At 41.0% G+C, this 12158-nt stretch overlaps 1 protein-coding gene across 1 annotated transcript in view; it reads left to right on the top strand.

Annotated features, from left to right (window-relative positions):
* Positions 1-12158, top strand: part of shroom4 (shroom family member 4) — a 72640-nt gene that overhangs the window by 24437 nt on the left and 36045 nt on the right. Inside the window, exon 2 of the mRNA XM_031304313.2 lies at positions 3443-3594. Coding sequence (XP_031160173.1) covers positions 3443-3594 — 152 coding nt within the window. The remainder of the gene's footprint in view (positions 1-3442; positions 3595-12158) is intronic.

Raw genomic sequence — 12158 nt, 5'->3', positions numbered from 1 at the left:
CCCCCCCACATATTCATCACCTTCTCATCCTCCCTTTCTTTTTCCCTTCTTACTTCCCTTTGTTATAACTGACAGATTACTTTTGGAGCTTACGCTGATACGCGGAACCAGCAACCATCTATTTCACACTTTCTCAAATGGATTCAACTCATGCTGGAGTCTCTCTTTGCGTTAGTGTATGTGTGTGGAAAAAGCTACATTCGTCGTTCTTCTGTTTCTCTGTTTTCCTTTTAATTTATCTTGGGAGTCAAAAGTCATTCTATTATTCAATCTAGATTAAAAGCTTGAAAGCAGTGTCAGTTCATCAGCCAGGTCTTGAACTGGATCCCAGTCCACCTAAACTGGTTTAAGAAATGTCAACTGAAGACTTCAAACCCAAAAGTTGTGATAAAGCTGCCCAGATTAAATGTGGTTGCCTGCTTCTGGGTTTTCCATGTTTGGAGTGGTATTACTACAGGATCAAATTTATAAAATATTAACCTTTTTGAAGTCAGTATTCGTGACCGCATTAGGCCCAAGAGAACAGCAGAAAGCTAATATATGAAAGATCTTGATTTATGTTTGAGTTGGCTCACAAGGCAAAGTTCTCGCTGAGCGTCTGTAAAAGCGTAAAATCAGACCTGTGTTTCCATGACATGCATTCCCTTGATTTTGCAGCAAGATAGTGAATGAATGAATAAAAGATGGAGGGACAAGCCTGCTCTCTATTCTCTTACCATATAATCAGGAATATTTCCTTTTTATATGCCCCTGAAGCATCTTTAAACTGCACTTTTACTGGGTTCATGGTGGAATTATCCATGGTTTTATATCTGAAAGGGAAGGTTAGGTACAAAAATGCTGACCTGCCCGGCGACCCCTGAAATCCTGATCTTGCTATTTGTTGAGTGTGAAATGAGAGAAACCACAGTAATCATTCAATTTAATCCTGCCTACTCCTAATGGAATCTGTCACCCATAAAATAAAGCCATACAGGTACAGTGTTTCCTCTATGTCAGGGGTGGCGAACCTGTGGCTCTTGAGCCGTATGCGGCTCTTTGCCTGCTCCTGTGAGGCTCTTACTGTGTGGCTGGGGGCTGTGTCATTGGTTGATTGTTGTTTTTAACTTTTCTGAAACAGTATTTCAGATGAGTAAAAAAAAACAAAAAACATTTGAATGCATCTGCCAATACATTTGCCAATTATTTTAAAATGGAAAATAATGCAGCAGAGTTCTGAGGACAGATTCTACAACCTGAGGAAAAACAGCGGCCACAGATCACCTTCCTCGTTAACCCTTTCACTGCTGAATCTGATTGTTTGAAAGCCCCTCTAGTGACAAATGAGTGAGAGAGTTGCTTTGAGTGGCCACAACCGAGTTCTAGCAAGACCTGAAAAGGATTGTGGATAACAAAGACTGTCAGGTTTCCCACTGAGTCAGTCTAAGTGAGAAAAAAAAAAAACTATGAAAACTGCTATGTATTATGACTGTCATCAGATCTGGAAGACACTGTTGCTGTTGTAGTGTGGACGTGCATGTGTTGTGTGGCTTTTTGCTATGGTGCGTTTCTTTTTGTGGCTCTTTATACCTAACTGGTTGGCCACCCCTGCTCTATGTTGATTTTGTAGTGGCGGCCCACCATGGCAAAATTTCTGCCACCACGGTATCAGAAATAGGGCTGTACAAAAACATTTAGTCGCGGTTGTCTTTTAAATGATCCTGCCGACATAATGCACCCCCCGTTGGCTGCCGCTCACATTGCTATTTAACAACAAGTAGAACTATTTAGAGGTTATTGGGCCCGTCCAGTTTAACTCCACATACTGTAGTGTTGATGGAGTTTATTGTCAAAGCGTTCGCTTTCTTCCGAGTCGACTATTAAACGAACAGCTCCACCAAAAACGTCACCGCGGTGGGTCCGTTGTAAGTGTAGACCTGTTGTAGATGTTAAGTGCCCTATAGTTCCTCAAAAAATACAGTTCAGTCACAACTGAAAATATGCCTCATTGTGTGTGAATAGAGGTGAATAAATATATTTGTTTGTGTTACAGCAAAGTGTCAGTTCCGTTCCAGAAAATTCTTCTTATTAGATGCCTCCTAAATAGCATTATATCACTGCCTACATTGATATGAACAGAGGTTTACAGTCTTGGCTTCTTGAGTAACCCACTTTTGGCAATAAGCTGTACATTGGGTTAAACAAAATCCTGCATAAGGGTCTGAGATGTTGACAGTGGGTTGTTGTAGCATGGAAATGTGTTGCTGTGTTTATTTTTGGTTTATATACCCATTGCAAAAAAGCATTAAGCATATGTTTTGTAAATTTAGATAAATTCTTTTCAAAATACTGCGTGGGTCCCCCATGGACCAAGTAGTGACATGTTGCTTTGCAAACATAACTGTAACATAATTGTCTAAAACAAAAAAAGTTCATATAGTGGCTTAACTTGAATATTTGAGTATCGGGGCTGGCTATTGTTTGACATAGCGGTGTGAAAATGATACACAAGTTTCTGTACTGAGACCAAAACATTCTGTTTTTTTAAATACACCAACTTTTCTTTTTTTTTAAAGATTTTTTGTTGCCATTTTACACCTTTTATTGAACAGATGAAAGTGTAGAGACATACTTGAAATGGGGAGAGAGACGGGTCGATTTAGTACCGACAAACACAGTATGTTGTCACACAGGAAGTGATCATTTTTCAGAAAATGCATCGCAGTTCTAGTTCCTACACCGCATGAGGATGTTATCACAGTGCTTTTTATATCTTGGAATTAAACCACTGCAACGTGACGTTAGCAAACATCGTTTCCTTTTTGAAAAATAATCACATCCACCACAGATTTCTGTATCTGACATCTTTTCCTGTCGTTTGTCCAGTAGTAGTAGTAGATCGGTTAGTCCATCTGTGTGTGTTCCTCTCTTTCTCTCCTTCCTTTCCATCCTTTTCCTTCTTCTTATCGATGTGATTCATGTCCAACCTCACACCGCACACTCGTCAATGTTTCACCCCTCGGCAGCCTTAAAAAACACATTGAAACATCCCAGCAATGCATTAACAACACAGACTTCACCACTGTGTGACCCACAGTCAGCACTGTGGCAAACACACACACACACACACACACACACACACACACACACACACACACACACACACACACACACACACACACACACACACACACACACACAGTCTATTATAGTGGAATGTGATGGGTTTATGTGGGATGTTTGGTTCAGGCTGTTTTGGAGATGCTCATTAGGGCACTGTTGCCATGGGGACAGAGACAGTTGGACAAAAATGTCTTCCAAAAATGGGTTTTAAAGGAGTCTGCTTGGCAGCGTGGAAGTATCCTTGAGTGACTTTTTTAAAAATCTTGTTCTTAAACTGAATGTGCTTCTGTTTGCCGTCCAACTTTTTCTCTTTTTATCTCAACCGATTCTTTGTCTCCAGATCGAGGATGGAGGGAAGGCCGCCCTGTGCAAGAAGCTGAAAGCCGGCGATGAGCTCATTAACATAAATGGATCCGCCCTCTACGGCAGCAGACAGGAAGCCCTCATCCTCATTAAGGGATCGTACCGGATACTGAAGCTCGCGGTCAGGAGGTAAACACTTCGACAACAATGTGAAATGGATGCACAAAGGGCTCGTACATTGTTGACACACACATGAGATATCCGCACGCACACAGATTCTTCTCCTAAATAGTTTCACAACTTCAAAGTGAATACTTGAGCATTTGTCTTCCCGAAAAACAGATGTGCGTTTGTCGGCCGTTGTTTAGTTCTTCTTCTCGCCGGCACTTAAGATGCCTTGGCGTTGAATCTGGGAAGGAAGGTGAGGGGGGGAGACGAGAAGTAGGTGCGTTTCCTGGTCTGTCAGGAATGTTGCTAGCCTGGCATACAAACACACTCTCAGAGCAGTGTTTCACAGGAAGTAACCTTTGACCTTCAGGGTGTCACAGAAAGGAAGCTGATAAACTCTGATGTGTAGGAGGAGTGGATGTCTGGGATTGTGTTCGTGTTAGAAATCATTTGGAATAGCGTTTTCCTGTGCAGAATTATTATGATAATTATAGAACAATTCCAGTGTTTTTCATCTTTATTCTCATTATTGTAGCCATTTTGACAATGGCATTTTTAGGCCTTTATTTTGACAGGACAGCTTAGACATTAGAGGGGAGAGAGAAGGGAATGACATGCAGCAAAGGGCCGCAGGTCGAAGTCGAACCTGTGGCCGCCGCGTCGAGGACTGAGCCTCTGTATGTGGGCGCGCGCTCTACCAGGTGAGCTACCCAGGCGGCCAACTTTGCACTCTTCTTCTTCTCACACTGTTGTAGAGAATCAGGAAACACAAAATCTGACAAGAAATATATTACATAAACACACCCACAAACTAGCTTGCTGAATTAGCGTTTGTAGCTAATTGCACTGCGATCTTACTTTGTGTGAAAAAGTTAGAAAATCCTCACACTCTGGGAAAATGTCTGGCTTTTTAGCAGCTACATGCTCCACTATGTTCACCAGCTATTCTCAGTGCTTGGCAAGTATTGCACTGTGGGTTTATCAGAGCTTTAATCAGCTGTAATCAACAGTAAACTTGTGAGCTGTAAAAACCAAAACAGCTGAAAGATGCTAAAAAGCTTTCAGAGTCAGCTAAATCATCACTATGGTGGTCTTTTGACCAATTATTAATATGAAAATATGATCGTGAGCAGCTTTAATGTTTGTTTGCAGCACCCTGACGCTTGCTGGGTGAAATAAGGACTATAAATTGTTGCTTGTTTCTGTTTCCCACCCTGCTCGTCCCAGCACAGCGATGGTGTTTTTGGCTCAGGAAGCAGAACTAATGGCAGGAATATTTCCACTCCGTGAACTAAAGTCAAGTTGGCGTCTTAAGGTTTGTTGCGTGAAACTGCCTTGCAGATCTGAGGTCAGATGTAAAAGCATATCAGCTCAAGTTCAAACAATATATGCTGATCTCTAGGAAACATTTTCAGTTTAGCACTTTCTTATCACCCAGATGTTAATTTGATTTTTCTCTCTCTATTTTAAGGGCCTACGTTTAAGGACCTAATTTGACTCCCCTGTCAGCTAATTTTATATATTTATACATACTTTTGCTCGCTATCACCTTAATCATGTTGCATGTTCCATTAAATTACCCTTGGTTCTAGCAGCAAAGATGTTTAAAAAATACACTACAATAATATATATATATTTTTTTAGATAGAGGTTTCTTCACTATGAGTTGTGTTCACAGTTGCATCTTGATATATGTCTCTCAGTATTTTTAATTAATTAATTAATTAATTAATTAATTAATTAGTTCTAGACTTGTGTTGTTGCCACTTAGTGGATGTAGGTGGAAATGCAGCACATTTAAAAGGTTTACAGTAATACTGTATTACTGTATTACTTTGCAGAGAAAGGGGAAAAAAAAGTGTTTTATGTTTCTCAGCTTCTCTGCTCCTCTGATACTTTCAGTAATTCTCAACTGGACTCAACTGGACTTAAAACCAGTGTGGAAGATTGTCTTCTCTGGACAGGTTGAGACAGCTGTTTGTCAGCAACACATCTTGTTCTCAGATCTTTGAAATCAGATCCAGGAGTCAGAGCGTTGCTGGGTTTTCTGCTCCTGTTTCTGCAGCAGGCGGACCCCCTGTCTAATGCTGTTAGACACACACATACAGGCCAGCTCTCACACACACACACACACACACACACACACACACACACACACACACACACACACACACACACACACACACACACACACAGTATAAATTCATTCACACAGACTCAGACATAGATGGACGCACACGGATGGATTTAGGAATGTAACTGGTTATGAGCATGCCACCCAGTTATATCCCCTGTGTGTGTGTCAGTGTCTGGTATGTGCTGCATGTCTGACTCTGAGGGGCTTTCCCTGTGTGTGTGTGTGTGTGTGTGTGTGTGTGTGTGTGTGTGTGTGTGTGTGTGTTTGTGTGTGTGTGTGTGTGTGTGTGTCTCTCTCTCTCTCTCTCTCTCTCTCTAAAGACGTGTGCATTGTTATCCATACGTGCTCCACATGTGAAAGTAACAGTTGTTCCTTTCTGGTTATTCTGTGTTTATATTCTGTTATTATTTGGCGTGGGGCCGAGCCAACAATTTCATTGTTCGGTCTATAAAATGTCAGAAAATTGTGAAAAACGCCCATCACTTTTTCTCCGAACTCAAAAACACTCCAAAAATATCCAATTTACTGTCATAGACGACAAAGAAAACTAGCAAGAGAAGCAGCTATAATTGACTTTAAAAGATTAAATGAAACGATTTATCCATAATTGAAATAGTTGCTAATGTATCGATAAGTTAACATTAAACACTTTTAGCCTAGTAACAGCACTTTTTAAATTTTTCCTGATGGAATTTCAAAGATTTAAAACATTAAAAACATCAAATTTGGTCTTAAAACACCTTTGAGAATAAGGCCTAGTAAAGATGACATTCAACTTTATAATTACCTTTAATCTCTGCCAGTTTATGTGAAAGAAATCAGCGTGTTTTTATGTGGTTTGTGTGTGTATTACTCTCTGTATGCCTGTATTAGAGCTGTTATTTGTATTTTGGCAGGAGCACTCTAACCATGGCCACCCCCGCACATGAATTAAACTCACTTTGATTGACAAGTTACTGACACTAATAGCCAATCACGGCTTCAGTATTGGGCGGGAGCCTGTTGCACTTTGACCTCTGCCAATCACGCCAGCTCGGTTTCAGTCATTACTGTAGGAACAGGGAATCGTCTGGAAGGTACTGTAGGAGTCTGCTGCCAGACATCACACACACACACACACACACACACACACACACACACACACACACACACACACACACGTCGCTCAGGGATGATGAAATGCTCACATTTGCACACTTGGCTCTTCTTGTATAGTTTTAACAGTGGAAAATGGCCCTTAGTCAAAAGCCAAAACTAGTTACCACCTCTTTTAATAACACAAGGGGACTGTTGGTACGGTAATGGCATGTGAATGGATGGACCTCTTGTTTCTTTTTCTGACTCAGTAGGTCATTATTATTAGGAGTGTAAAAACTGTGTGTGTGTGTGTGTGTGTGTGTGTGTGTGTGTGTGTGTGTGTGTGTGTGTGAGAGATGTAAGCAGAAATAAGCGTATTGGCTTAAATGTCAGCATGTGAGTAGCATGTTAGACAAAGAAGAAACCGTAATAACATTAACCCAACACAGGCACCATCCTGAGGGGTCAGCAGGCGAGTTATATTGCATATTAAATGTTTGTATACTGTAAGTAAAACTAGGGTCTCTTTATGCACTGCTCCTTTTCTTTGGTGCCCTCTTTTTACTGTACAAGTTAGTTCTTTCTTCCAAGATGTGCTGCCTGCCAAACAGTTGTCAACCTTTCTGTCAAGCTGTAGGGGGTGTGTGTGTGTGGGGGTGTGTGTGTGTGGGGGTGTGTGTGTGTGTGTGTGTGTGTGTGTGTGTGTGTGTGTGTGTGTGTGTGTGTGTGTGTGTGTGTGTGTGTGTGTGTGTGTGTGTGTGTGTGTGTGTGTGTGTGTGCCTTTCTGTTATTCTAACATCAATTAAAATTCACTTAACCTGAAGTGAGATGGAGAGTAGCTACATGGATTTCTTTTTACAACCAATATGCTTGTCTTGGAAACGTCAGGAAAGTACTCACTGGGGTTCCCCCTGTACAGTATTTACTGTTGGAGCATTTGTAAATAAATTGGCTTTTTTTGTAGGAAAATATTCATAGTGGATTTAATTATATGATGTAAATGCAGAGGAAGGAATGGTGAAGTTTGCGAGGAGAGATGATGATTTGTTCGGAAATTGTGCAACTTTTCTGCTTTGATATGGAGGCTTGTTTTGGATTTATAAGGAGTTCTGTGACACCGGAAATGAAAAACATTTGACTCTCGTGTTTTTTTTTTACTGCTAGAAGGATGTTAAAACTCTCGTTCTTCAAGTCGCGTCCAAACGTTTTTGTGCATTACCTCTGCTTTTTGTTCCGTTTATCTCATCAGTAGTTGTTTGAGCTTTCCCTCCATCATTCACATCATTGTTCATTCTTTAAATGAAATATACTCAATTCAGCTGCATTGTCCTGCACTGCTGAAAGAAGAGCAAGCCTGCAGGCTAAATTTGGCAAACCACAGGAATTTACTGGCCTGCCCAGCAGTTCAGTGGAGGGATAAGACAGCAGTGTGTTTGGTCCCATTTTGGGAGTGATGCTTAAAATTTAACAATCCAACTGATGGCAAAAAGGACCCACACTGCTGTTAACTAGTGTTTTATTTTTCTCATAATTAAGACGTCCTTTATCTTAAAGAATGCACACAAAAAATACTGCAGCAAAAAACATAAACAAAAGAGAATTATGGTTACAGTATGGTCACAGCAGTGACATTCAGAGTACTAAACTCCCATTTTAAACACAGTTAAATTACATTTGAAATCTATGTGTAAGTGCAAATAATTCTGCTGGACAAGTTACATATGTTTATATTCACAACATAAAAAACGGCATACTTTGCTGCGTACTGAATATTAAAATGTGCAATGAAGCTGTAAATTTGGCATTAATGACTTGTTATTTTGTACAGGAAGCGCATGACGCCACATTACTGTATATATCATTTCAACTTTTTAGATATTGAATGAGGAGCTATGGCACACATTTCTGCTGAACCCGTAATAGGCATGTTACCTTTCAGCCCTCCACCCTCTTGTTGTTCAGTAAAACAGCGACCTCAGGTATTTTTTTTCTATCTTTTTGGGGTGTTTTTAGGTGGCTGATGATGAATATATTTCTGGAAGGGAGAGAATGTTTGGGGATGTTTTGTTAGCTTGACCTGGAAATGTTCCTTCTATAGTACTTCCTGTTTTTACCGACCTTTTGTTAGATCCAACTGTTGTTTGTGTGTGTGTGTGTGTGTGTGAGAGAGAGAGAGAGTTTCTTTCAGTGGGCAGCCATGGAAGAGGCAGGAGGACATTCTTCAGCTTTAGCATCATTTCCTGTTCTCTGCAAAGTTCCCCCCCCCTCTACTTCCTGTCCAGCTTGGACATAATGCGTTTTGTGAACTTTGTGTGAAAAGAAGCCGCTTGCAAAGACCAAACAGTTTATTTACAGCTGCTGATGGAATAGGAAATGGCGCTTTAGATGCAGATGTGCATGTGTTTGGTGCTTTTAATTTTATTTTTAGTTGAAGCCTCCCTTTGTGATTCAGGCAAATTAGACCTGAGCGTAAAATCTTCACTGAACTTTGTTTTTCAAACTGTTTTCCCCCTAGAAGAGTCAACACAAAAGTATAAAGGAGCAATAATTTGCACCCAACTCCGATAATCTTGTTACAAACAAACACAAATGTTTTAAAACTTCCAACTGTGCTCACCAAAGCTGGACAGTGATTTCCTTGACATCCTTAGAAACAAAAATCAGAGAAAATGCTGAAATTCGAGTCAGGTTCAGAACTTTTAAAATGACCGTAAAACTTGGTCATTTTCAAATGTAATTTATTAAGAAAAATCTCTTTTTCTCTGTCTGGTTGTGCCAGTCTTCTGCATCCATGCGTGTCAAGTGTTGCAAAAAGATGTGCAAAGCCCAGTGGGAAGAGAAATAACTTAATATTACACCCTTGGGTTGGGTTCAGGTCTCAGATTTGGCGTGTTCAGCCAGGTGACCTGGCTTTTATGAAGCGACCTGGACCAGGTCTCTTCTTAAGGATGCAGGGGTCTCAGTTTTATTCCTCTAAATGTATGTGTTTGTTATCGTTTGTCAGCCAAAACCTTAACTCACCTTTTACCCATTAAAGAGTGCAGCTGTTTGTTTTGTAATTGCGATATCAATCTTTTTATATCAACGGCGGCAATCTCACTTTGGAAGGTGATCTCTCGCGAACTCAGAAGCACATCCAAACACAAGTTGGGAAAAGAAAACGAGTCGGATTAAAGGGAAACAAATCCGGAAATATCCCACAGACTGGAGTTACGTGGCTCACAGTGGCAGGAGGAGTGATCGTAAGGAAATTAAAACGATAATTACAAGAGAGGCTGAGATCATATTTGATGTTTTGACAGGGTAAACAGGACTTTATGACTAAGCTCTTTCATCCGAGCTCACTTTTTCATCTCTGCTACACATTGACTAAACATTTATTTTGCCGAGGGCTGGACGGGGAGGATGAAGAGGAGATGAAAGAATGGAAACGGGGAAAGTAGTTGAAAGAGAAAAAAGTTGCAACTGTTTCGGTACTGACTAAAATGTGTCTGTAACACTGAGTATACAAAACTACAAAGTATTGAAAACGGACTCTGAATGTCTGTTGTGTTGTGTATTATATCGGCACTAGTATTGACATTTATCAAACAATATCGAGCCCAAGTTACATATCTGTTCAACCTCAATCCATTCCCATCATGTCTGGTTTTTCAGATTTTAAAGTGCTCATATTATGCTTTTTGGCTTTTTCCCTTTCCTTTATTGTGTTATATATCTTTTTTGTGCATGTTATAGGTTTACAAAGTGAAAAAGCCCAAAGTCCACCCCAAAGGGACTTACCATCTCCAACAGAAAACACTGTTCACAAACTGCTCCAAACAGCTCTATTGTAGTCCAGCCTTTACTTCTGTGACAAACGTGCGTCAATTTGTAACACACGTTATAACGCTTGCCTAGCTGCTAGCATGGCACGCCCTCATACTCTGCTTCTGACTGGCTAGTAGTCCTTACCTAGGTACTGCGCATGTGCGACTCCCAACAAAGATGGAATAGAAGTGAGATGTCTCACTCTGTAGCTAAAACAGAGAGCTCAACACACAGGGTGAAAAGAGGAGCTGCAGTACAACAAATATATGGTGTTTTCTGAAAATTAAACCATGTAAACCTATTCTGGTAGAACCTCTAAATACAATTATGAACCTGAAAATGAGCATAATATGAGCACTTTAATATTTAGCCAAAACTAAGATCGATCCGCCTCTTCTAGTATCTGTTTCTGTTCCAGTCTTCAGTGTCGACCGGCGCACTGCTGCTCAATTTCACAGTTTGTTTGTTCTTGTTCATTTGAAACACTTGTTTTCATCTTTTTCCTGGAAAAGTTCATCCTCCGACGCTCTAAATCTTCTCTGTGTACATGCTGACTCGCTCTTTTAGTTAAAAAAAAAAAAATGTTTTATGTTGTTGCTTGTTTCAGACTGTCAGAAGGAGGTCTGTGGGCCCGGACGCGCACAACAAACATGCACACACACATTCATATGATGGTTGGGAATTTTACCGCAGACAGATTGATGGGCAAATTGTGCATACACACACACACGCATGGATGCAGACACACACACACAGACACACACACACACACACACACACACACACACAGACACAGACACACACACACACACACACACACACACCCCCCAATACAGATTTTTGTACCACAGGGTCCCTGGAGACCGGGGCAAGACTGAGGTCTGCGGTGCCAAGATCCATGAAACACAATAATCTGCCCCCCATCACTCCTTCCCAAAGTGAACAATGGACATTCCTGGCATTCCTTAAGACCTCTTCCTCACTCGCACACGCGCACACACACACACACACACACACACACACACACACACACACACACACACACACACACACACAAACAATTCTGGGTCTTATTAGGGCCCTGGCTGTAAATGATTTTGGTTGTGACGCTGTTAGCGATGAATTATCGACATTGAGGTAACAAGAATGTGTGTTTCTATGTTTTAGTCGGGGTGAACATAAATAGGGGGCGGTGGTAGCCTAAGGGATGGAGAAGTGAGTTTATTATGTTAGCAGTTCATTTAGGGGGTGCTGGTAAAAAGATGATTCAGGCAGGACTTAAGATTCTTAGTCTCCCATGATTCTGAAAGGATTCACTCATTCCAAAAATGTATTATTGTATGTTAATTAGAGATGCACCAATAGACCGGCCGGTGACCGGAATTGGCCGGTTTTCACGTGCTCGGCCATGACCAGCGACCGGCAGGTCAGTCTGACATATGCCGATTTCATGCCAGTCAGTGCTACAATTAACTGACAACATAAGTTATACGAGTTACAGTTCTCAAGGACGCACAGACGTGACAGCACAGTCTCTTTTTCCTTTCTCTCAACTTTTCCG

The sequence above is a fragment of the Sander lucioperca genome, chromosome 17 (assembly GCF_008315115.2).
Source record: "Sander lucioperca isolate FBNREF2018 chromosome 17, SLUC_FBN_1.2, whole genome shotgun sequence".
NCBI lineage: Eukaryota > Metazoa > Chordata > Actinopteri > Perciformes > Percidae > Sander > Sander lucioperca.
Note: the sequence above shows the minus strand (reverse complement) of the source record. Positions and strands in the feature narration are given on the sequence as shown.